This window comes from Vigna umbellata, chromosome 1 (assembly GCF_029865625.1).
Source record: "Vigna umbellata cultivar VRB3 chromosome 1, Vumbellata_1.0, whole genome shotgun sequence".
In the NCBI taxonomy this organism is placed as follows: domain Eukaryota; kingdom Viridiplantae; phylum Streptophyta; class Magnoliopsida; order Fabales; family Fabaceae; genus Vigna; species Vigna umbellata.
In genome coordinates this window covers 98,217,222-98,244,135 of record NC_142165.1, presented here as the reverse complement: position 1 = coordinate 98,244,135, position 26,914 = coordinate 98,217,222, and the positions used below count along the sequence as shown (strand labels likewise).

Below are 26,914 nucleotides of genomic sequence, written 5' to 3'. Positions count from 1 at the left end.
TTCTTATTCATGCTTTCTCTTAAAATATACCAGTCTATAAACTTCAAAACGATTTTTCAAATTTCTTATTAAAAGGCTATGATACATCAGAATAATAAAATCGAAAACCTGAATGAGCCAATGCCGGAATGAATGAGGAAAAGAAAGAGCTTGTTGAACACAGTTGGGATATTGGGGAATTGTACCTCCAGGAGCTTCCCGAACACTGGTACAACACCAATAGACAATGTTGCTTGACTTAGAAAAAGGAAAGGTGCTTAGAGTTTGGAGATATAGATGTTGACAAGCGATGCATGGTGAAGAATAAGAAACCAAAGGAGGAGAGGGGGTATAAAGGTGATGCTTTGTCGTTGAACTTTATTCAAAATGCAAGCGCTTTTTGACAAAAAGGAAGGGCCCAAGGTTGGGACGCGGAATCATGTGCTTCCTGCCAAGGCTGTTAACTTCCTTTGACAATTTCATACGGTTATTGACTGCTTACTCAGGGCTAATTACAAGTGAACATTCATATAGTTATGAACGAGGATGGACATGGCACAAGTAAAGGGTCTTTTATATATGGGAATTAGTACACACAATCTTATAAGAATAATATATTACATTACATGAATACTTGCTCTTGAATGTAAGAATAATATTTCACAGTTCAACAGTACTTGGAAACCAGCAACTTTAGTAGATTACTGGATCAAGGGCACAAACAATAAATACAAAGGGAAGAATATATAGCAATATGAAAATGATATAGTGATATAACGAAGCTTTAGTAAATCCAGAATTGAAACATTATTACAGAAAAAGCATAAAATCTTCTCTGAACTAAAATATAATGTAATGATCACAAAGCGCACATGTGCATTAGCAATGGATGTCTAAAACCTAAATATATATTTAGAATAAGGACTTTATGTAGGTGACTGGGAGATGAGTGCAACAGAGAGAATGAGGAATAGAGAAAGGAGAGGTACTTGGGTCATTGTGGGAAGCCATTGAAATAAATAATAAAATATTAGCATCTTACTCCTAATATATATTCTAAAATAGGAATTAAGAAAAAGTGTGAGATGGATAAGAGAAAGGGTGAGTGGAGGGAATTGAAAAAGTTGGAAAGAAATCCTTGGCGAGAGAGCATGGAATCTGATGTACCCACTGTCATCACAACAAAGTTCAAAACCGTCCTCCATCCAAAAAATAAAAAATATAAATAAATATAAATAAATATAAATATATACAATTAAAAACAAAAATACACCACAGGACGCAAACGCAAGACGAACCTTTCCTTACCTCTGTCAAACGCTGATCAGAGTCAGTGACCGCTATCAACGGCCCACTGTGTAAGTTCGTTTATCCTCATTCGGCGCATCCAAGCCTCAACCAAAATGATAAGATGACGACGCCGTTTCAGCAACCACCCCAAATCGTACGGAGACTGGTCGTAGAAGTCATCGACGCGCGCAATCTTCTCCCCAAAGATGGCCAAGGTAGCTCCAGCCCTTACGTGGTCGCGGACTTCGACGGCCAGAGGAAGCGAACCACCACCCGCTTCAAGGAGCTGAACCCGGTCTGGAACGAGCCCCTCGAGTTCATTGTGTCCGACCCAGATAATATGGAGTTCGAGGAGCTCGAAGTTGAGGTCTACAACGATAAGAAGTTCGGCAACGGTAGCGGACGCAAGAACCACTTCCTCGGGAGGGTTAAACTGTATGGTACTCAGTTTTCCCGAAGAGGCGAAGAAGCTCTTGTTTACTACACGCTGGAGAAGAGGAGTGTCTTCAGTTGGATAAGGGGAGAGATTGGCCTCAGGATTTATTACTATGATGAAATGCTTAATGAAGAGGAGAAACCGCCGCCGCAGCAGCCGGAGGAGCAGGGTGAGAGACCGGAGCAAGAGCGGAACAGGCCTCCGCCGGGAATGGTGGTTGTTGAGGAGGGAAGGGTTTTCGAGGCGCCTGGACCGATGGACCAATGCGTGCCTCTTCCCACTGGTCTTCCTCATTCGCCGCATGTAGTGCTTGTGGAGGAATCGCCGCCTCCGGTGGTTCATGTTCAGCAGGATCCGCCGTTGCGGGAAATGTCTGAGCCTCCGCTGTCGGAAATGCCGTTTCATCCGGAGGTGAGGAAAATGCAGGCCAACAGAGGCGAGAGGGTGAAGATTTTGAAGCGGCCCAACGGGGACTACTCGCCTAAAGATATCTCTGCAAAGAAAACGGGTAATGAGTCCGAGAGGGTTCATCCGTTCGATCTGGTGGAGCCGATGCAGTATCTGTTTGTCAAAATCGTGAAAGCTCGCGGGGTTGCTCCTCCCAGTGAAGCCCCGTTCGTGAAGGTCAGGACGTCGAGCCACAACATGAGATCGAAGCCAGCGAATTTCAGGCCCAACGAGCCCACTGATTCGCCGGAGTGGAACCAGGTATTTGCGCTTGGTTACAACAAGACCGACGCTAACAGCGCCACCCTGGAGATTTCCCTCTGGGATTCCTCGACAGAAAATTTTCTGGGCGGTGTTTGCTTCGACCTTTCCGATGTTCCAGTGAGGGATCCTCCCGACAGTCCCTTGGCGCCGCAATGGTACCGTCTTGAAGGAGGAACTGCCGATCAGAATCCTGGCAGAGTTTCCGGCGACATTCAGCTCTCTGTTTGGATTGGCACGCAATCCGACGACGCATTCCCAGAAGCGTGGATCTCAGATGCACCGCATGTTGCACATACTCGATCCAAGGTTTACCAATCGCCAAAGCTCTGGTACCTTCGCGTGACGGTAGTGGAAGCACAAGACCTTAATATTGCGCCGAATCTGCCTCCACTGACAGCGCCGGAAGTGAGGGTGAAGGTGCAACTAGGGTTCCAATCGCAGCGAACAAGACGAGGATCAATGAACCACAGAAGCTTATCCTTCCACTGGAACGAGGACCTTCTCTTCGTGGCCGGGGAGCCTCTGGAAGATTCTGTCATCCTTCTGATAGAAGATCGCACTAGCAAGGAAGTGGCTCTCCTAGGCCACATCGTGGTTCCGCTGAGCTCCATTGAGCAACGAATAGACGAGCGACACGTGGCGGCGAAATGGTTCCCGTTAGAAGGTGGGCCCTACTGCGGGCGAGTCTTCCTGCGTCTCTGCTTGGAGGGCGGGTATCACGTTCTGGACGAAGCGGCGCACGTGTGCAGCGATTTCCGTCCCACGGCGAAGCAGTTATGGAAACCGCCGGTGGGTATTCTAGAGCTGGGGATTTTGGGCGCTCGAGGGCTCCTTCCGATGAAATCAAAAGGCGGTGGAAAAGGCTCCACCGATGCCTACTGTGTGGCCAAGTATGGGAAAAAGTGGGTCCGAACCCGCACCGTAACCGACAGCTTTGATCCACGCTGGAACGAGCAGTACACGTGGCAGGTTTACGATCCCTGCACGGTCCTTACCGTTGGAGTGTTCGACAACTGGCGCATGTTTGCTGACGTGCCAGAAGATAGGCCCGATTGCCGTATCGGCAAGGTTCGCATACGCGTCTCTACGCTTGAGAGCAACAGGGTGTACACCAATTCCTACCCCCTCCTAGTCCTCACACGAACCGGGTTGAAGAAAATGGGAGAAATAGAGTTAGCGGTTCGTTTCGCCTGCCCCTCCTTGTTGCCCGACACCTGTGCAGTTTACGGTCAGCCACTGCTTCCACGAATGCACTATCTGCGGCCGCTGGGAGTGGCGCAGCAGGAGGCGCTGCGTGGGGCCGCGACAAAGATGGTGGCGCAGTGGCTGGCCAGGTCAGAGCCACCGATGGGGCACGAGGTAGTTCGATACATGTTAGATGCAGACTCGCACGTTTGGAGCATGAGGAAGAGCAAGGCGAATTGGTTCAGAATCGTGGCGGTTTTGGCTTGGGCCATTGGTTTGGCGAAATGGTTGGATGATATAAGAAGGTGGAAGAACCCTGTTACCACGGTGCTGCTCCACATTCTTTACTTAGTGCTTGTTTGGTATCCAGATTTGATTGTCCCCACAGGGTTCTTATACGTGGTCTTAATTGGGATATGGTATTACCGGTTCAGGCCGAAAATACCGGCTGGGATGGATACCCGGTTGTCTCAGGCGGAAGCGGTTGACCCGGATGAGTTGGACGAGGAATTTGACACCATGCCAAGTTCTAAACCACCGGATATAATCCGAATGCGGTATGATAGGTTAAGAATGCTGGCAGCTCGAGTCCAAACGGTGTTGGGTGATTTTGCAACCCAGGGAGAGAGGGTTCAAGCCTTGGTTAGTTGGAGAGATCCCAGGGCTACCAAGTTGTTCATTGGAGTATGCCTTGCCATAACTGTCACACTCTATGCAATGCCGCCAAAAATGGTGGCCGTCGCCCTAGGCTTTTATTACCTCCGCCACCCCATGTTCCGGAACCCAATGCCCTCCGCCACCTTGAACTTTTTCCGTCGACTTCCCAGCCTCTCCGATCGCTTGATGTAGATTATTCATATTCAATCGCAAGTTTAATTTTTTTTTTCTTTTTTATGACAAATTTATTTTAAGGTGACATATTTTTAGGGTGGGAATTATTATTTTCCTATATTGGAGCAGCGAGGTTGTGGAAACTTGAAAGGAACAGGCAGCTGTTTTGTAGGGATAGTGTTTGAAAAAGGTGTCTCAATAACATTTTAAGGAGAGAAAAAAAAGTTGGAAAGTGGCTAGTTGTCATGATTTCTTTTTGTTGCAATCAAATTGATTGAGTGTGGCTACTGTTGAAAACTCGAAATAAGAGAAAGAGAGAGAGTGGGGAGAGAGGGTGTGGCAGAAATTTTGGGTACTGCAGCGGCTTGGCTCTTCTGCAGTGGGGACTTTTCTGTCAACATGTTTGCAATGGGAAGTAATATATATAATATATTATCTCTCTCTAACATTTTAAAAATATTTAAGATTTCATTGCCTCAACAGCTCCAGCTCCTTTCCCTGTTTGTGTTCTTTCTCTGTGTTATCTAATTTTAATTTCAACTCCCACTTTCCACATTTTGGAATCACACCATCTCAATTGCTATTTCAGTTTGTTGTTCTCTGACATTAAAAAATGCATAGTGTGTATGCTATTTTATATATTATTTGCATCTCAGCTATACACAAATCTCAAATATGTTTTAAAAAAATAAACTATTTTTTTTTGTGTTTCACCCTTAATGTTTCAACACACTTCCTGTCAAATACATTTTCCTCTTATAAATAGTATTACTTTGCAAACTTTGCAAACTTTGCAATGGTGATTTTAATTGTGAAGGTTGGTAAGTTGTGTGCATGATTCCAATATCTAACTCAGTCTTATCCTGGTATGGCAGAAAACAGAATTGATATGCAGATGACATCTGCAATGAACATTTGAAAGGTAAGTTTTACTTTCAGCATATTTTGAGGCAGAAAATATTGACTTGATGGAGGCAGTGTATTAAGTTGAGAGTGGTGATCAAGTTTAGGTGCCACTGATTTGCCCAAACATGATGGGCTTCCACTGTAAATACAGTGTGCAATGGGAACAAACTTTTTCTGTGACACACATATCATAAATGATGTATTACTACACTAAAGGGCAAGAAAATGTAAGGCCCCATGACACACTTATCTAAAAATCAATGTCAGGTCCTTGTTTTTTTATAACGGGTAACTTTTATTCTGTGATTTCTATTCTATCAAAATATAATTATAATTATATTTATAAAGTAATCTTAATTTTTATATTTTTCTTCTATTTTTTTAATCTTAAAAATTTGGTGAATTTTACCTACTATGCATCTATCTTCAAATTTCTGTGACCCAAGAAAAATTAGTATTTTCGCAACCATTCTTTAGGAAATACCTACTTTATAACTTCTTATAATAATCAATATTGTATTTATATAGTAATAATAATAATATAAATAATTTTTGAAATAAAATAATGTTATATTTAATTGTCAAAGGGTTTTAACAATATATGATTCATCACCCAAACTTACCTATTTATGTTATTTAACATGAAAGTAAACATGCAAATTACATTACATTACATCCTATGAAAACACTTGGCATTGGCTTTGAATTTTATTTATTTGTTTGTTTATTTATTTAAGAGGGTTACAATTCCCTTTGTACAACAATACTTGTAAAAAAATGAGGTATAGGCCTGAAGGGAGTATAAGGCTTTTTTTGGGTTAAACAAAAATTATTTTAAACTTTAAACGTATAAAACTAGAATGACGCTTAAACATGAACAAAGTTTATCATATCAACATCTATTCTTTATAAATATCATGTTATGAAATTTTATTTTACTTTATCTGGACTGCCTAATTTTTATTTCAATGTAAAGGTTGTGATGATTGATTATAAAATAATGATAATTTTGTGAAGCGTAAAAGATCATTTACTAATTCATCCAATTAGATAATTTAATAGAAGAAAAAAACCATCTACTAGTTGTTAAACATGATAAATCATAAATTTAAATATAAGAATCAAATTTCTAATTAAATCTAATTTTTTTCTAATTAAATCTATACTTCTTCTGTTGTGTCATATATAGTGTTTAAGTTAGACTAATGGTAGGATTACATGCATTCATTTGACACACAAGAATAAAACGATAGTAAAAAGATAACTTTTGTACTTAAAAACAAAAAGTAAAAAATAAAGAAAGAGAATATCAAATAAATATAAAAAGTTAGTATTTGACAAAGTATAATTTTTTTTATGTTAACAACTAATACGTGCCCATAGGCAAGTTAATCACAATAATTAGGTAATTTTTAGAAATTAAGATATTCTTAGCATGAATTGCATAACCTCGCTGATATTATGAATTTGTTTGAATAAATTTCCTTTCAAGAATTTTTAGGAAAAGATTCATCAAATGAGTTAAAATCAATTTATGAATAAATTAAAAATAATCAAAATAACTAACAAAATTTATGTAATACATAAGTTAACTTTAGTTTCACTCTTTTTTTGTATTTTTATAAAAAAAAGAATTTAAATAAATCCTTATCTTTTACTTTATATGAGCCGCTCTGTAATTAATCTATCGCAATCTTAGTTTGGATGTGGAAGACAATGAATATATGGTAAAGAAGAGAAAAAGACGAGGTTTCAAATTTAAATATGACTTTGTATGTACTATCTATGTAGGCATTACAATAATCGTAAATTAAATTAACATTTTTCATTATTTTAGTCATTTAAAAATAATTGCAAATTTAAAATTAAGTCTGATACAGTAAACGATTTAAGTCTCACTAAAACAATTATGATAAATAGTGAAACTTGAGAACTTACTGTGAAATGTTTAACGTGATTAAATTTATGACTAATATGATAATAAATAATTAGACTTAGAGATACAACATATAATAATTTCACCCCATTCAATTTCTTGCAAGTTTTCAAGCTTAGAGAGAAAAAAAAAAAAGGTGTAATTTGAATATGTTATTATGTAAGTTGTTATTGAGAAGCCCACTGCAAGCTGCTCCTTTGGTGTAACTGAGGTGCCACGACAAGAAGACAAAGAAAACCAAACAAAAAGAAATTTAAAAAAAAATGAAAAAGAGGCCATAGCTTTGCACTTCCCTATGTGCACGATTATATATCAATTTCATTTTAGTTATAAAGTCTTTTTCCATCACACAGTTATAAACTGTAGCGAAGTGCTAACCTTAGTTGTTTTGAGAAGTCCCACGTTAACTATTAGAAACAAGATCAATTTATAACATATAAGTGAGCTACAAATCTTAAATTAAATCTAAATCAACTTTTTAATATGGTATCAGAACCATGATTGAAGTCTATCTTTTAATAATTATCCTGTAAAAAATATGAAATTAATTTATGCTACGGCTAAAAAAAGTAACATAAATATTAATGTCCTATAGTTTTGTTCATTTAACCATAACATTGGTATGAAACTACACACAAGACTCGAATTGAAGACTTGGGTTAAGAAATTTGGAAGATTAAAATGCAATTGAGTTTGATTACAGTACAGTTGTTAAACAGTGACAGGATAAAATGCTTCCAAAAAAGCTTAAGCTCAAAGCAACAATGACTTTACTACAAAACGGTAACGGTTAGATTTTGCTCCAGTTGCCTTGTTGACCAGCATCTTGGGCAGTTTCCGGAAACAGTGACAGTGGTTGTGAATGCTAGCTTGAGTTTTACTTCTTGTCAATTTGTCATAATCTTTGGATGTCTTTTTCTGAGTACGAAATAAATTGTGCTATATTGGTTCATGGAAGTTTCGTTACATATGCAGGTTTCAATTGAGTCATTTTGTATGGATACCAAAAAAGTGAGTCATATTGTACAAGAGGAAACTTCCTTTGCCCTTCTTTCCCTCCCAATAAATTATCATCCCAACAAATCATGCAAAGGTGAAAGATAAACATATTTTTATTTCTGACCTTTCGTTTAAGCGAAATGAGCACCAGTCCAGGGATATATTTTGATCTTGGCAAGAAGGCTAAAGGTTTCTTCAACTCCTTGTTATTTTCATTTTAATCTTTCAGCATAATGAATTATAATTTGAGTGATATTTTTACACAGATTTTACTTACTTTTTGTATCAGATGTTCTGCACAAGGACTATTCAAATCTATCACCAATTCACTTTCATTACCAGTTTATGGACTACAACGTCGACCTCTCTTGTCAATGTAATGTGAATATCAATCAACTCAATCTTTCTCTTCTTTTCAATTCTGCTTCTCGTTGAAAGTTTCATGCTTTTTACTTCTTAATGCTATTCAGTTGAAAGAAGGGGTTAGTTTAAATTATATCATGATTCACTCATCTAACTTTCAGACTTGTTTCACTGAATTCCTCTCTCTCTGTAGTGATCAATGTGGAATAATTTTGAGTAATGCAATCACTAATCATGTACATAATTTAGTTCAAGGTTGAAATTCCAATTTACATTTCAATGATCATTTTACTCCCAACAAATACAATTACAGATTGAAAATCAAGACCGTTTTTCTGCAACCTTCATTTTTGTTTTTTGTAGTGAATTTTCGGTCTTCATTTCATCTGTTTTTAGCATCTAGCTTGCACTGAGGTAACCAGTTAGTACCTCACAAGTCATATAATCATTTAAAACATCAATTAGTCTGAAACTTTTCCATAATCACTACGAGAGCCACATGTGAATTTCTTAAAAAGCCACGGAATTGCATGCAACATGTCTGACTATAGTGTTTTTGGTGTCTCATTCATTACAGTAAATGAAATTCTACCTGGATTCAGGAGCCTTTTCAAATGCACCATACCTGATTCAGGGAAGGTAAAATTAATTTTCTTTCCTACATACTATCAGTATCAACACACATTGTTTGATAAACTTGTAAAGAAGATATGAAACTAAAATGTTGAGTTTTTTCAGCAAGTTAAAATAAACTTATGCCATTTAGTTTTAAAGAAGTTAGGTGCATAAGATGATTTTTTTTTTGTTCTTTTATATATATCCTTATTAAGCAGCTTATTTTAACATGGCCTTAAAAATTTTACTTTTTTGCTACATCTGACTATTTTCTGAAATAATCGTAGGTAGAACTACAACACTTGACTAACTACACTGGAATTACTGGATGCATTGGACTCGAAGGAAACTTAGAAAGAGGATATGATCCTGTTCTGAACTTATCGGGTCTTGTGGGAACAAACATCTTGTCACTTGGAGCCAATGTTGCTTTAGACATACCAACAAGAACATTCAGTAATCTGAATGCTGGATTAAGCCTCAACACTCCCTTCCTTGTTGCTTCCTTGACCACGTGAGATATGTTCTAAAAGAAGCATAGAAGCCAAATTTATCAGAAAACATTTAGGGACATTAATTTGTCCGTATAAACTAATTAGAAAATTTAATCATTACAGCTTAGTTTTATACTCTTGTTACTTTCTATTTTGCAGGCATGACAGTTTCGACATTCTGAAAGCCTCCTGTTATCATGAAGTGAACCCCCTAAGCAAAACCGCCATTGCAGCAGAGCTGAAGCATAGCTTGTCAATGGGGGAGACTAGTGCCACCATTGGTGCTCAGCATGCAGTTCTTCCGGAAACATTAGTAAAGGCTCGATTTGACACCTTTGGCAAGGCAGGTGCTGTTATTCAACAAGGGTTCTGGGAGAGGTTTTATGTGTCTATGGCTGGAGAAGTGGATTTTAAGACCACAGATAATAATTTACATCCCAAGGTTGGAGTATCTGTGGCTTTAAAACCCTAGTCAGTGCCACTGAGATAAACTTTCATATGCAATTCAGAGGTTGTTGGTTGTAAGGAGACTTCTAAACGATGGCACAAAACGGATGAAACTCATCGATTTTCGCCATCCATTTTCTTCAATATTCAACAACAGTATGAGTACCAATGTGCATGTCTAGTTCTACTACTCATACACAATTTTTATAAATAAAATTATTATAGTACTAGTGATAGATATTTTTTATCTTCCTTACCTGTTCGAGTTTAACTTAATTCGTGCTTATTCTTGCAGTTGAGTCTGTGAAACAAATAGCTCCAGAATTACTTCTTTTCTTGGATGAGATGGTAGCTTTCGTGTTATTATGTTCTTTATTTAGTTATGAATGGCTTTATTATTTGTAAACTGGAAGTAGTTTCATATTTTTTTCAGAGAAAAAAGTTAGCACTGCAATACAATCAAACCTTCAGATTCCGATGGAAACATTTATAGCATAACATCATCGATAGCTAATTAATTTAATGGGGATAACGATGACTGGAAGAATTTTCCTTTTCGTAAGGCTAGGAAGCGTAGAGTTTAGTTCACGGATTAGAACTAATCATTCTCTAACGGTATATAAGAAATTTATGTGCAACTTCCACAATCCAGACAACTTTTATATACAGATACTTATAGCTTTATTATGCATTATTCAAAATAAAGACAACAGAATACACAGTATTTACTTGACTTTCCGAAAGTATAAATAAAAAATGCCCTGAAACTGGTCCTCCAAAGATTTTGGCCAACAAATCAATCCCTCAAAGATACAAATCAAAGCCTAATTTTAGAACAAAGGTGGTAAAGTCTTCGATATTTGTGGGACTAATTTGATGTCAAAAGTCTTCAGAAGATAAATCAGTTGATGTAATCATTTTTGGAGGATCAATTTAGCAGTTTATTCTAAAACCAAATCACAAAAAACTGCATAGAAACACAAGTTTATAACCACAGGCGCTATAGCTTCACCATTCTCTCATGCATACGAAATATAAGATCTTGGTAGAGTAGAAGCTACTGATGAGAAGTCTGAAGAAGGCCATCACGAATTTGGGTGGCAACATCGCGAACAGCACCAGGTCCATGTGGAATAAAGACAGCAGAAGACTTGGAGGCAGCGCCAATTTCTTTCATAGTATCAAAATACTGAGTGACAAGGACCATGTCCATAACATCTTTTGCAGTCGTCCCAGGTACATTGACTGAGAATCCAAGCACACTGTCTCTCAATCCATCCACAATTGCTTGACGTTGGCGAGCAATACCCAACCCAGAGAGATATTTAGATTCAGCCTCACCCTCTGCTCGTTTAATTAGCAAGATCTTCTCCGCCTCTGCCCTGTCATTAGCTGCCACCCTCGATCTTGCAGCTGATAAAGGGCAAAAAGCAGCATAAAAATATAAGTCATTCCATGACCAAAGGAAAGATTGCTCGTATAACATACAAGAATCATATAACATACCAGCATTGATTTCATTCATAGCTCGCTTCACACGATCATCTGGGTCTATATCAACAATCAGTGTTTGAACAATTTCGTACCCATAAGCTGACATAGCCTACGAAGACAATAAAGCATAATATTCAAATTAACATAAATTCACACTTCATCTTATAAGTAAATAATATTTTTACATTTAAAAACAACCTTCTCAAGCTCTTCTTCCACAGCTCTGGCAATTTCATTTTTCTGCTCAAAAGCATCATCCAAGTTCAGCTTTGGAACACTTGCCCTAATCACTACAATGAGAATAGAAATTTCACCTTAGCTAATCAAATATGCTTAAACCACTTTTTGCAGGCTTTTGTTACCGAGTATTATGGTTTATACCATCAAAAACATAAGCCTGAATTTGGGTCTTTGTATTGCTAAGTCTGTAAAAAGCATCATTGGCCTTCTCAGCCAGGGCACGATATTGAATTGAGGCAACAACATTAACAAAGACATTATCCTGTAAGCAGACAAACATTTAATTCACTGGAAAATATTAAAAATATTCACAGAATAACATGTCGTACATAGAGAACTGAAAGTAACCAGTACTTGACTGAAAGACAAACGAACATACAACAACAAATTAAGCCTTTTCATGTCTTAGACTAATCATTGATCTTGAAATCCTTTTCATTAGTTTGTCCATAGTTTTTCGAGGTCTCCTCCCTCTAGCAGAGAATGACAACCAAATAAACTTAATAAAAAAATTCCAAACCAATATTTGGTTATAGTTAAAGTGTTAGGCAAAAACAAACCTTTGTCTTGGTCTCACAACGAAGATCCAATTGTTGTAGTCGAAGAGAGAGATGACCAGCAAGTTGTTTCCCAAGGAACCATGGCATCCAATGGCATCCTGGCTGAAGCACCTTCTCAAATCGTCCAAATCCTTCTTTCATAGCCACTGTAGATTGCTCAACTTTCACACAACACAAAAAACTCCCCATTGCTGCTAACGGCAACATTCAAATGTATGAGCACGAACTCAAATAAACAGAATTGGAGACAGGAAAAGTTACAACTTAGAAGAAAAATAAAGAGAATGAAAATGGTACCTTAAAGATGGAGGCTTGGAAAGCAAGTCTGACATGGGAGAGCTGTAGGAGCTCTTGCTTAAATTATTAGCAAGAAGGAGCTCTTGAAGACTGAGAGTAGACAGATACTTGGTATTCTTGACATATTCATCACGTCCATAAGTCATGAGGTATATTCTATATCATCAACATATACAATTCATATATTGTCTTTCGAAAACCCAGAATTGCATGCTAACTGCCATGAGGAGCCAATTACAACACAACTCTAATAATATATAAATAATTAGCCAATGGGTAACCATTGCACACAAACTACGCAGACTTCGGAACCAGTCCCTATATTCCTCGCCAAAATGTTGAAGAGCTGAAATTGGACGCAGTGATAAAGAAAACTTTTAATTATTACCCACCGAAGCCGGGAGAAGTCAACATGAATGGGCAAAGTTACCGAGGCAAATTTGCCTCAGATACTACGGAAATAGGAAAAAAAATTTTAAAATACGAAAATAGGCAAGTAGTGGGGACCCACACGACTTCTAACGAAGAAGTCGTGTCTCCCTGCACGACTTCACCCTGTTCATTTGACCAGGGTTGAAGTCGTGTACTCCAAAAACGACTTTAGGGTATAGTAATCGACCACGTATTGTAATCGATTACCATAACATTTTTAATAAAAAAATATAAAAAAAATTGAAATAGTAGGGGGATTCACCACTTCAATAAAAGAAGTCGTGCACCTCCAACACAACTTTACTTTTTTTAAATTTTTAACTTTTATTAATTAAAATCATTTATAATTTTTAAAAAATATTTTTAAATATATTTAAAATAATTAAAATTATATCTAATTAATAATTAAAGTTTTTCAATATTATTAAATAAATAAATTTCATACTTTTAATTATTTTTGTAATTAAATTAAATTTTTTATAAAAGAATTTCAATTAAATAATTTATAACTATAATTATTATAATTATCTAATTAAAAATTCAAAAAAATTTATATTTTATTATAATTTATTTTTTTTAATTTTTATTATTATAGTATACTTTTTTACAAATTATAATTAATTAATAATAATTTTTTTCATTATAAACTATTTAAATTAATAATATTATTAAATATAAACTAATTAAATTAATAAAAAAAAACTAAATAACTAAAATTGTGGAGGGAGTTAACGACTTCTTGTATTGAAGTCGTGCTCCCCCGTACACTTTCACTTTATTATTATTTTTTATTTAAAATGATTTATAATTTTTAAATTATGTATTTAAATGTATTTAAAATATTAAAAATTATACATAATTAATATTTAAAGTTTCTAAATATTATTAAATAAATAAACTTATTTTTGTTATTAAATTAATCACATTTTTTAAAATTATTTTAATTAAATAATTTATACTATAATAATTAAAATTAAATTATACTAATTATTTTTTAAAATTAATCACATTTTCTAATCACATTATACTAATTATTTTAAAATTAATCACATTTTTTAAAATTATTTTAATTATCATTATTTAAATAATTATAATGAAAAAAATTATTATTAATTAATTATAATTTTTAAAAAATATACTATAATAATTAAAATTAAAAAAAATAAATTATAATGAAATATAACTTTTTTTGAATTTTTAATTAGATAATTATAATAATTATAGTTATAAATTATTTAATTGAAATTCTTTTATAAAAAATTTAATTTAATTACAAAAATAATTAAAAGTATAAAATTTATTTATTTAATAATATTAAAAAAACTTTAATTATTAATTAGATATAATTTTAATTATTTTAAATAAATTTAAAAATATTTTTTGAAATTATAAATGATTTTAATTAATAAAAGTTAAAAATTAAAAAAAAAAGTAAAGTTGTGTTGGGGGTGCACGACTTCTCTTATTGAAGTCGTGAACCCCCTACGATTTCAATTTTTTTATATTTTTTTATTAAAATCGGTATGGTAATCGATTACACATGTGGTAATCGATTACCATACTCTAAAGTTGTTTTTGGGGTGCACGACTTCAACACTGTAGCTATGCATAGTGTGAAGTCGTGCAGGGGGCACGACTTCTTCCTTTGAAGTCGTTTTGGCCCCCCACGACTTCACTTTTTGCCTATTTTGGTAATAAAGAGGACATATTTGCCTACTTTAGTGCAAAAACCACATGAATGGGATGAAAATGTGATACTAGGTTAACCTAATAACAAGCTTTAAAAACGAAAACAAAAAAACAAAAAATATCTAACTGATGTTAAATTAAAACTTTAGTTTTTTAATTATTATGTAAAAACTTAAACTTACATTGATAAATAAAAGTAATGTTAAAATCTCGCAAACTTGAAGTTTATGAAGATCTAGGATGGTTGGCAAAATATTTTGAATTCTTTATACACGGTTTAGAATATATATTTAATATTTTTTATTTAAATTAGTTTTTAAAAAACAAATTAGTTTTAGAACTATTTTCAAATTAGATATTATTTAAATTTAAGAAATACTTTATAGTTTTTTTTCTAACAGTAAAATAAAAAGTTTTCTGTATAATATTTTTTTTTTCTAGCGTATTTTCAAAAATCATACAAATCCTAAGAATGGTATCAAAGCCTAAGTTTTATAACTCTAAAATGAAAGAAACTTTCTCACAAAATATGGCTAATTGGAACATAGTGGAAAAGATACGCAAATTTCATGACAATCAATTTAAACATGTAAAATAAATATATAAATTTCAAAATTCTCAAGAAAATGTCAAAGTTTGTAAAACATAATGTTGTAAGTAGTTCCTCCTCTAATTTGTCTTCTAAAATTTTGACATCTTCTTGATGATATTGTGATTTGAGTGTCCCAGTTAACTTTCTTGGGATTCACATATATTTTTCACATGCTCCAATTAAATGTATTTATATAGTTTTACAAAGTTAATACCTTAAAAAGACAATATATGAACAAGTACATAATGCAAGTTTGTCATTGATGCTCAAACTTCCTACATTCCTAACCATTCAGCTTTGTAGACATGGTCTAACCATGGAGTTTAAAGCTGTTTGCTTGTCATAATCTAGGTCTTCAGGTAACTTTCAACCTTTATATCTTAAATTAAAGAGTCAACCAATCAATAAGAGTGACTCTAATCTTTGTCGTCTTGACCTCACTAGACATCTACACTCGATCATTAACTTTGAAGTTTGTGAAGAAAACTCTAACGAGTTCATCATAGTGAGTTGGACTATAGAACTACACAATTTTTTCAGACCTTGAAACAATAGGAGTTATACGAATTCTAACCTTGAATCTTGGAAGAAAAATAATATCATGATTTTTTGTGACAATATTTTCCTCCCTAGGAAGCGCACATTGTATTCTCTCATCTTTACAAATGCATTGAACCATCGTGTTAGATCTAATGTAGCGTGAAAATTATTTTATTACTTAGCCCATCATTTTGAGTAGTTGCATGTGTTTTTCCTTTAATTTTCTTACCACTTCTTTGTCTTAGTCGAAGAAGAGGAAGTCATACCTTCAAAACTCATTTTCATGTAAAAAACACACGTTAGATTGACAATAAAGTCATTTCTTCGCCTAAAAGGAGGGGCATCAGAAAATGGAACCATAACTCTTCATAACACATGAATCCCATTTATTACACCTAAACAATCCTATAAGGTAAGAGACAAAACATTCATAACACATAAAACATTAAAGTTATAAGATGACAATGTAGTTTGAAATATGTTACAAAGTAAGGATAAAATCGTCTGTTGTTTAGAACATGAAGATGAACGTCATTCTTAAAAGTTGTGTTAAGAATATTGCCTCCAATATCAAAACAACATTCAACACATTATGAAAGTGTAGAGACAGAATGTAAAGAAATTTAGCAACTTATTCCTTGTCAATCGAAAATTATCTTTAACAAAGTCAGTTCTCCTTAATCGTTACATAAAGTAATGAAAGTTTGAAGACCTAATTTAATGTCTCCAAATTGTTCAATATGTAATAAGTACGATAGTAGCTCTTGTTTACAACATTCATTTCTAGAAAGAAACTCCGTAACATTTGGAGCCATTAGAAACAACATTCAAAGCAGAAGAAACAATACAAAAAAATTATGATTGATCCAACTTCATTATATATAAAATTTTTATTTGTTGTTGTAAATACTGAATTAAATTAAAGTCATCACTTGAAACAACTTCCTCAAAATCATTACCGCCAAAATAATTTGTCCAATGTCATCTCAATTTCACAAGCTCAAACAAAAATAAACACCTAATTTTATGTACTTATACTTAAAATAAAAAATAAATTTAAATTAATTAATTCCTCATTTTCTACAACTATTACAACTATAACAAAAGTTAAATAAATAAAAATAATTGAACAAATTTAATTTCTATACCATAATTAAATTCCATAAAACTTTGAATATTTGTAATCACAAGCTCAAATAAATTTTGTACGTACACTATTTAATTTAACAACCAAAAATTATGACATTACATATACTTAAATTCATTTTGTATGTAATAATTTTATTTAAAATAATTTACATGTAACAACTTATAAAATAGAAAATTATTTGAGTTTTTCATCCTACACCTCCAAGATCTCATCCTGCACCTCCAAAAATTCCACTTTTATCCTTCTGACATCTCATCATCATCCTGCACCTCCAATTTTTTCAAAACTTTATTTTTAACTTTAATAAATATTTTTTATTTTCTTTTCTTTTTTATTAAAAACAATCTTCACTACCTTAATAATAATTTAATTTAATTTATTTTAAAATTTAAATATTATTTAAAATAATTTTGTATTTTAATAATTATTAAAATATAATTTATATTATAATAATAGTTATATTAAAAACATAAAAATAAAATAATAAAAATAATAATAAAAATAGTAATAATAATAATAAATAATAATAAAAATAAATTTAATTTAATATATTCAAATATATTAAATTATAATAAAATATTAAAATAAATTAAATAATTATTAAATTTTAAATAAAAATGAAAATTTTAAAAAGCTTATTTATATATTAAAATCTATAAAATATGTTAATACTTTGCTTTTTATTTAAAATTTAATAAATATTAAACTTAAATAAAAATTATAATATTAATTATTATATTTTTATATTTTAATAATTAATAAAATATAATTTATATTTTTAAAATAGTTCTATTAAGAAAATTAAAAAATAATAACTAAAATAAGAATAAAAATAAAAATAAAAACAATACTTAAAATCATATTTAATATATTTAAATATATTAAATTATATTAAAATATTAAATTAAATTTAATAATTATTAAATTTTAATAAAACAAAATTTTGAAAAATTTGTTAATCGGATATAGATATCCGATAAGTTATAAATCGGATATAGATATCCGATAAGTTATAAATCGGATATTCATATCCGATAAAGAAATGTTTTTACAATTTTATTTTATATATAAATTTTAATAACTATTTAATTTAATTTAATATTTTAATATAATTTAGTATATTTAAATATTTTATTTATTATTCGATAAATAACTGTTTTAAAATTTTGTTTATTATTTAAATTTTAATAATTATTTAATTTAATTGAATATTTTAATATAATTTAATATATTTAAATGTATGAAGTATTTTATTTAATATAATTTACTTTTTTGTTATTATTTTTATTTTAATTATTTTATTTTTATATTTTTAATATAATTATTATTATAACATAAATCATATTTTAATAATTATTAAAATATAAAATTATATTAAATAATATTTGAATTTTAAATTTAGTTATTATCAAGGTGATATAGCGTCTTTTTAACAAGAAAAAGAAGAAAATAAAAATATATTTATTAAAATTAAAAATAAAATTTTCTATAAAGTTAAAGGTGTAGGATAATGATGAAATGTCATAAGGTTAAAAGTGTAATTTTTGGAGGTGCAGGATGAGATCTTGGAGGTGTAGGATGAAACACTCAAATTATTTTCTACTTATTACTAGAGCTGTCAATTTGACTCATGACCCGGAGGTAGTCCTAACCCATTCTTGAAAAAGCCTCTTCTTAAGAAGTCCCTGGACTAAAAAAAGCCCCAACTCACAAAGCCCCCTCTCAAGGGGGTTAGGATTAGGGTTAAGGTAAGTTTAGCCCACTAAATTTTTTTTGAAAACTAAACTTCAACATTCTCATAAGCAACTATTAAAAGTACTAAATTTTATATTCATGTAATTGATTTCTTATTTCAAATTATTAAATGAAAATAATTAATTATAGTATAATAAAATATTGGCCTAATATCCTATTTTGTCCCCAATTTCGCTCGACAATGTCAAATTAGTCCATCCTTTACAAAGTGCGTCAATTACGTCCTTATTTAATAAAATTTATATTAATAAAATCCCTTCCGTTAAATCCGTACAAACGGCGTTAATTATTTTTCTCTCTCTTCTATTAACGCTGTTTGTACGGCTTTAACGGAAGGGATTTCATTGATATAAATTTTATTAAGTAAGGACGTAATTGACGCACTTTTTAAAGGATGGACTAATTTGACATTGTCGAGCGAAACTGGGGACAAAATAGGATATTAAGCCTAAAATATTTAATATTCAAAATAACCATTTTTTTAAATAATTAAAAACAATTGCAAACCACACACTTAATTTTATAACTAAATAGTATTATAAATTTATTTTACTAAAATATTATAAAAATGCTTTATTTTGTTGTCAATTTTAAGACAATTATGTCTTGGCAGACACCAATTATTAAAAATTATATATAATTAATAATATCAAAATAACCCCAAAGAGAGATAATAACATATTAAATTGATTTAATATTTGCACTGCTTTTACAGTTCTTAAAAAGAATCACTGTTTTGTTTCCTCCACTTCTAAAATATCACTCAATTTGTTTTTAATTATTTAAAATTAAAAATAATTCAAAATTTTATTATCTAAATTTTTTGGATAAAAAATAGTATTAATATTTTGTGTTGTGTAAATTAAACATATGTTTTATTTTGTTTTTTTCTCTGATAATCTTTTCTCAAAATCACCATAAGATATATTATAAAAAGAAAGTTAATTTCTTAAAAATTTATAAAAAAAAAATGAAAATTTTAAATAGACCTAAAGTACTAAAGAATGATAAATGTTATAGTATTTCAATTCTTTAATTAACACATTAAATAATTTATTTTTAATTTTCTATTAGAACATATAACATAAATGTATGTTTATGACATTTAAAATGTAAACATTTTGAGTGAGTAGTACGAGGAGATTGAATCCTATGGGCAAATACAACTACAGTCTGCACAAGGTTTATGAGTTTTTTTCTTTTTACTTATTATTTATGTTATGAGCATGATTTGTTGAGTATAAAATGAAAAAGAAAATCATTTATATTTAATTTCTTTTTCAATAGCTTTCTAAGAAAATAAAGAAGCCTCATTTTTTTTTAAATTAAGAGCTTCATTTAGATAAAATCTTCTCTTAAATTTCAATTAGGATAATTTTAGATAGAAAGTTAATTTCTAACTTATAACCTAAAACAAAAGCAAAATTAAATATTTAAATTTCAAATTTATAAAATGATCCTTTAATTATATACTTAGAGAATTTAACTCAATCAATATTGTCATTTTTCTTTTGCTTCTTGATTCTAGAACTCTTCTCCTATAAAAATTTCAATTTATTTTCTATAGTAACTATTTTTGTAACAAATTAGGAGTTAATTATATTTTTTCTTGTATTCAAAATAAACATTTTTTCTAAGAAAAAGGCCTATGGGTTGGTCCTGGCCCACAGAGCTTTTGAAGATATTTTGGTTCTGTGGACTTTTTCTACGAGGGATTTTTTGGTTCTATAGATTTTTCTGGCCCTAATTGACGGGTCTACTTATTACTATTTTAAAATTTACTCTTGCGCATAACCTAATATTCCACAATCTAAGATCTTTTAACTAAGATATCAACACTTACTAAAATTTTCTTTGATCAATTTTACATAGAAACATTATCATAATTAATCACATCTTCATACATCAATATTCATTCATGAAAATATAAAAAATACATGCATTGATATTCATGGCATTCTCGTTCATGGATTAAAGAGACAAAAGTAGATCTTACATGTTGAAGAATGGGAACCACTACCAGAAATACCCCACCCACGAGCACCACCAGCGGTTGCGACGAACACCACCAACACCTAAACCCAACAAGGACATCAGCTCCACCACCTCCACCAATCACCACTTACAAAACAACACAAAAACATCAAACAAATCATCACAATGGAGACACATGAAGAATCCAAAATGAAGTGGTGAATCGGTTATGGAGAGAATCGATTCTAGGTGCATCAAAGGGGGACAATTGATTTTGGATTGTGTAGCTTTAGAGGGGAGAATCAATTCTCATATGTTACCCAAATCAATTTGGTGTGATTTTCATACAACGAGAATCGATTCTCTTCTTCTAACGAATTGATTCGGCACTGTGTTCATGTGCATCTAATACGTGAGAGAATCAATTCTCTCCTTCATAGAATCGATTCCCACACTTTATCTTCATCCTTTCTCTCATTCTAAACCTTTGTTCACAGTTTCAACCCTCACGAACACACTCTGTAACTCCCTTCATAGTTTCAGCTCTCTTCACACATCTCCTAACAATTCACCCTCGCATCCTTGTAACTCCTCTAAGACCACCATAAATACAAAAGACACTCACGCAGTGTTGAGTTAAGACTCAATTCAATGCTTCACCCACCACTCAATTGACCACGCCATAATCTCCATTGTTGAGTTTTAGTGGTCAAGAATCTTTCCAGGAGAATCTCTGCTAAGCTACGTGCATGGATAATGAAAAGAAAATAAAACTTACCCAGGAAATAACATTGCATCATAGGGAGAAAGAAGTAAATTCAAAACAATGACATGGCTTTCCATGAGGATCTCCTCACTTCAGGAGTGCGAAGACTTCATACTCAATCGCAAATCAACGCTTCGAAATCAGTTCAAATCAGCAGATCCAAACAAAGTCGACACCCGCTCTTCCATTCACATGAACAACAAATCACTGAATCCAAACACAACATTAATCTTTAATCAATCAATATGTTGATCTGGTTCAAATAACTATTCCGATATTATATCATCTTGAGCGGATGACATCTGTAATGTACACATTACAAACAAAAACTTGTGAAAAACTCCTTCGTGATTCCTTTTATGCACAATGTTTTAACACCAAACTGAACAAACTCAGTAGTTTCAGTCTTAAAAAGTTATTGTCCATGTGCGTGGGTGTGCGTTGGAGCAATGTGTAGTGGAGATATGAGTTTAAGGGCGACACATTGGGTTATAAAGTTAGCACTGCATTACAAGCAAACCTTCAGATTACTTTAATGGAGATAATGATAACTGGAAGCATTTTCCATTTGTGCAAAAATATGGAAGGCTAGAAACTAGAGTTTAAGGATTAGAACGAATCATTCTCCAACGGTATATAAGAAATTTATATGCAACTTCCACTATCCAGACAACTTTTATATACAGATACTTGATAGTTTTATTATACATTATTCAAAATAAAGACAACAGAATACACAGTATTTACTTGACTGTCTCAAAGTATAAATAAAAAATGCCAAGAAACTGGTCCTCCAAAGGATTTTGGCCAACAAATCAATCCCTCAAAGATACAAATCAAAGACTAATTTTAGAACAAAGGTGGTAAAGTCTTAGATAATTGTGGGACTAATTTGATGCAAAAAATATTTAGAAGATAAATCAGTTGCTGTTATCATTTTTGGAAGATCAATTTAGCAGTTTATTCTAAAACCAAATCACAAAAAGCTGCACAGAAACACAAGTATATAACCACAGGCGCTATAGCTTCACCATTCTCCCATGCAAACGAAATATAAGATCTTGATGGAATAGAAGCTACTGATGAGAAGCCTGAAGAAGGCCATCACGAATTTGGGTGGCAACATCGCGAACAGCACCAGGTCCATGTGGAATAAAGACAGCAGAAGACTTGGAGGCAGCGCCAATTTCTTTCATAGTATCAAAATACTGAGTGACAAGGACCATGTCCATAACATCTTTTGCAGTCGTCCCAGGTACATTGACTGAGAATCCAAGCACACTGTCTCTCAATCCATCCACAATTGCTTGACGTTGGCGAGCAATACCCAACCCAGAGAGATATTTAGATTCAGCCTCACCCTCTGCTCGTTTAATTAGCAAGATCTTCTCTGCCTCTGCCTTCTCATTAGCTGCCACCCTCAATCTTGCAGCTGATAAAGGGAAAAAAACAGCATAAAAATATAAGTCATTCCATGACCAAAGGAAAGATTGCTAGTCAACCATGTTAGCATAAAGCAATCAACAGAGGAAACAGGTAAACTATAATCACAAACAATCGTTTGAGTCCAAAATTGCACTTCATACAATATTTAGTTAATATACACACGAGTTGATTTAATGAACACAACCTGACCCATATTAATATAGCGAAAATAACAAAATGTAATGCCTAAACAATATTTCTGCGATAAATTAGATTTTAGATCTAATACTCAAGAATTAGAGCTTGCAAATTACAAGTAGATGCATATACCACGAAGAAAAGGAAGATATTGGTTATATTTCTAAAAAATAATCAACCCCTTTCGAAGAATAAATATATTATGGGCAGAAACCGAACATACAACACTCATATAACATACCAGCATTGATTTCATTCATAGCTCTCTTCACATGCTCATCTGGGTCTATATCAACAATCAGTGTTTGAACAATTTCGTACCCATAAGCTGACATAGCCTATGAAGACAATAAAGCATAATATTCAATTAACATAAATTCACAGTTCATCTTATAAGTAAATAATATTTTTACATTTAAAAACAACCTTCTCAAGCTCTTCTTCCACAGCTCTGGCAATTTCATTTTTCTGCTCAAAAGCATCATCCAAGTTCAGCTTTGGAACACTTGCCCTAATTACTACAATGAGAATAGAAATTTCTCCTTAGCTAAACAAATATGGTTAAACCACTTATTCCAGGCTTCTGTTAATGAGTATTATGGTTTATACCATCAAAAACATATGCCTGAATTTGGGTCTTTGTATTGCTGAGTTTGTAAAAAGCATCATTGGCCTTCTCTGCCAGGGCACGGTACTGAATTGAAGCAACAACAGTAACAAATACATTATCCTGTAAGCAGACAAACATTTAATCTGATCAAATTTGACTCGACGGGAAAGTATAAGATAATGTTTACAGAATAACAGGTACTAGTGAAAGACAAACAAACATACAACAACAAATCAAGCCTTTTCCCACTAGATGGAGTCAGCTAGACAGCTACATAGACTAAATGATGCCATGGTAAAGTATATTGTTGATAATCATGTCTTAGACTAATCATTGAGCTCGAAATCCTTTTCAGTAGTTTGTTTATAGTTTTTCTAGACCTTTCTCTACCTTTTGCAATAGGACTTCCCTCTAGCTGACAACGAAGCACAAGAAATGACAACCAAATACACACAATAAAAAATATCTATGCTGAATGTTCGTGGTGATTAAAAACCAAGAAATGGCTTAAAATATTTGGTTATAGTTAAAGTGTTAGGAAAAAACAAAAAACCTTTGTCTTGGTCTCACATCGAAGATCCAATTGTTGAAGTCGAAGAGAGAGATGACCAGCAAGTTGTTTCCCAAGGAACCATGGCATGCAATGGCATCCTGGCTGAAGCACCTTCTCAAATCGTCCAAAATTTTCTTTTATAGCCACTGTAGATTGCTCCACTTGCACACAACAGAAAAGATTTCCCATTGCTGTTAACTGCAATATTCGAATGTATCAGCACTAACTCAACAAGACACAGAATTTTGAGGATGACAATTGTAGCATGCATGAACTGAACGCAAGAAATTTGAAGGATTTTGACTAAACACGAACAGCCAATATACAGGCTAAATATGGACACAAGGTCAACTACAATTTATTTCACACGTTAGCAAAACCAACAGCAAAATCTATGGGAACACATCGAGTTACAGTCCTCAGCAGGAGAGAAACCAGTGTTTGTACCAACAAAAGTCCAACAAACCTCTACTTTAGTACTTATTGTGATAATCCTACAAGCTATTCAGTGAAGGGTACGCAACATGAATACGGTAAAAGAGTTTAACCAGTAAAACGGACGACCAAAACTTGTACTCTTTTACAACAGTATTTGAGAATTCGAATTAAAGAAGGCACAATAGTGGACAATATAAGTTAGTTATTATATTGTGTCCCCAACAGTAGTCCCAAAATTATTATCACTGGTTAGACAAGTATTGATTTTAAGAAAAAAAAAATGCAATATACTGGCAAGAAAAGAAACAAACAAATCAAAGGCAGTATCAGAAAGCCTTGCCAAATTAATAAATTCACCCCATAGAAGATTGCTAAGCAATCTGGAATTCAGCATCAGATTATTTAATAATCATATCCAAATCATGTAACCATTTTATCTTAACTCACCTACTCCAGGGAGACTCTTTTGTTCCAGTGATGAAAATTTTCTCCTGGCACAATTGTGGAAAAAGGTGACAACTACTCAGAAAACATAACAAGCAATTAATGTGGATATGCTTTTGTATTCTACAAAAGAACTCATCTCAACTCTCCAAGCAAAAATATAATTAGATACTCACATGCACCACATAAAACACATAAAATTGGAAACAGGAAAAGATGCAACTTAGAAGAAAAATACAGAGGATCAAAATGGCACCTCAAAGATAGAGGCTTCCAAAGCAAAGCTGACTTGGGAGAGCTGTTGCTTAGATTGTAAACAAGGACCTCTTGAACAATGAGAGTAGATAAATACTTGCCATTCGTAACATATTCATCACCACCATTAATCATGACGTATTTGTTTTAACCCTATATTCTATACCCATTGGCATACACATATAAAATTTATATATTGTCTGTCAAAAACCCAGAATTGCAAGCTAACTGACATGACAGGCGAATTACAACACAACTTCGTCAAGGAGATTTTACCTACACAATCCTCCTGCTGATACAACCTAGACAATTACTCATTGCCTTTTTTAAATTCACTTGTGGGACAAGGCTACACAAAGTCCAACCCTAAAATTATATAAATAATTAGCCAATGGGTAAACAGTAACAAACATTTCACACATACTACGCAGAGTTCGGAAACAATATCTACACAACCATAAAAGTTTGAAAGATGAAATTGAACTGCAGTGGTAAGAGAACTTTTAATTATTACCTAATATTCAGTTTTGCTGAATCAATCAATTGAACCCCCAAAACACGCAATAACTATGCTGTTGAGGATTTTCGTATTAGCCGAATATGTAGTATGTATAAAAGTTATCAAAAGCCGAGAGTTTTCGTAAAGTCCTGATTGGTAAACTTGTAAGAGATGGCTTAAGATAAAAAAATATTATATAAGTAATATCTTAACTAGATAAGTTTATAAAATTATATAATTTTAAATAAATAAAACTTATAAATATATTATTTATAAAATTAAATATAGAAAAACATATATTTGGATTATTATCATTAATTTTGATATATTTTATTAAGGAGACATGACGATGACCATGGAGAGAAAGAGGGATGCGTGAAAGATAGTGATAATCAGGTTGTGAAACTCTAAATCCCAAAAGATCTTGTTTTTCTTAATTTTTAGTCTTTTCAAGCTTGCAGAATTGTATCAAACTCGCGATTCTACACCATCTTATCGATTTCACAGTCGATTTTATCGACGCAAAAAATGAGTTTATTTTGGAGTTAACTCAGAAATCATGTCTGAAAACGTAAACTCGTATAAATTGGAAGAAGTGTTTATACCTTATGAACTTGGAGAGTATGTCACTAGTGTAATATTTTTAATTTTAGATTTATGTTCATGTTTATTTTTCATTTTTTTTAAATAAATATTTTTTAATTAAATTAAATATTTTATCAATTTTTCTTTTTAAATTATTATTTTTTAAAATTTTAATATTTTTTATATTTCACCATTTCTTAAAAATTAATTATTTTTTAATTATAAA

At 32.4% G+C, this 26,914-nt stretch overlaps 4 protein-coding genes across 7 annotated transcripts; 2 read left to right on the top strand and 2 right to left on the bottom strand.

Moving 5' to 3' along the window:
• The first annotated feature begins 561 nt into the window (after positions 1-561).
• QKY (C2 calcium/lipid-binding plant phosphoribosyltransferase family protein) lies at positions 562-4,985 on the top strand. Its single transcript, XM_047321735.2, has one exon. It carries the CDS (start codon positions 1,391-1,393, stop codon positions 4,448-4,450), a length of 3,060 nt encoding a protein of 1,019 aa, XP_047177691.1. The 5' UTR covers positions 562-1,390; the 3' UTR covers positions 4,451-4,985.
• A 3,292-nt stretch (positions 4,986-8,277) lies between these two features.
• Positions 8,278-10,536, top strand: LOC124844741 (mitochondrial outer membrane protein porin 1-like). The gene is made up of 5 exons (XM_047321737.2): positions 8,278-8,462; positions 8,563-8,649; positions 9,214-9,275; positions 9,539-9,765; positions 9,905-10,536. The coding sequence occupies exons 1-5, from the start codon at positions 8,414-8,416 to the stop codon at positions 10,215-10,217; spliced, it is 738 nt and encodes a 245-aa protein (XP_047177693.1). The 5' UTR covers positions 8,278-8,413; the 3' UTR covers positions 10,218-10,536.
• Positions 10,537-10,940: 404 nt separating this feature from the next.
• On the bottom strand, positions 10,941-12,675 carry LOC124844738 (hypersensitive-induced reaction 1 protein-like). The gene is made up of 5 exons (XM_047321734.2): positions 12,487-12,675; positions 12,068-12,188; positions 11,885-11,976; positions 11,699-11,795; positions 10,941-11,605 (listed from the first exon to the last, which is right to left on the bottom strand). Exons 1-5 carry the CDS (start codon positions 12,673-12,675, stop codon positions 11,250-11,252), a joined length of 855 nt encoding a protein of 284 aa, XP_047177690.2. The 3' UTR covers positions 10,941-11,249.
• Positions 12,676-22,316: 9,641 nt separating this feature from the next.
• On the bottom strand, positions 22,317-26,257 carry LOC124844742 (hypersensitive-induced reaction 1 protein). 4 transcript variants are annotated; one of them, XM_088105025.1, is made up of 8 exons: positions 26,119-26,231; positions 25,606-25,970; positions 25,353-25,396; positions 24,468-24,665; positions 23,914-24,034; positions 23,731-23,822; positions 23,546-23,642; positions 22,317-23,113 (listed from the first exon to the last, which is right to left on the bottom strand). In XM_088105025.1, the coding sequence occupies exons 4-8, from the start codon at positions 24,654-24,656 to the stop codon at positions 22,758-22,760; spliced, it is 855 nt and encodes a 284-aa protein (XP_087961151.1). In that variant the 5' UTR covers positions 24,657-24,665; positions 25,353-25,396; positions 25,606-25,970; positions 26,119-26,231; the 3' UTR covers positions 22,317-22,757. The 4 variants fall into 4 exon arrangements, with proteins under 4 accessions (XP_087961151.1, XP_047177697.1, XP_087961152.1 ...); XM_047321741.2 differs by lacking the exon at positions 25,606-25,970 and having other exon boundaries at positions 26,119-26,257; XM_088105026.1 differs by lacking the exon at positions 25,353-25,396.
• Between the last annotated feature and the right edge of the window lie 657 nt (positions 26,258-26,914).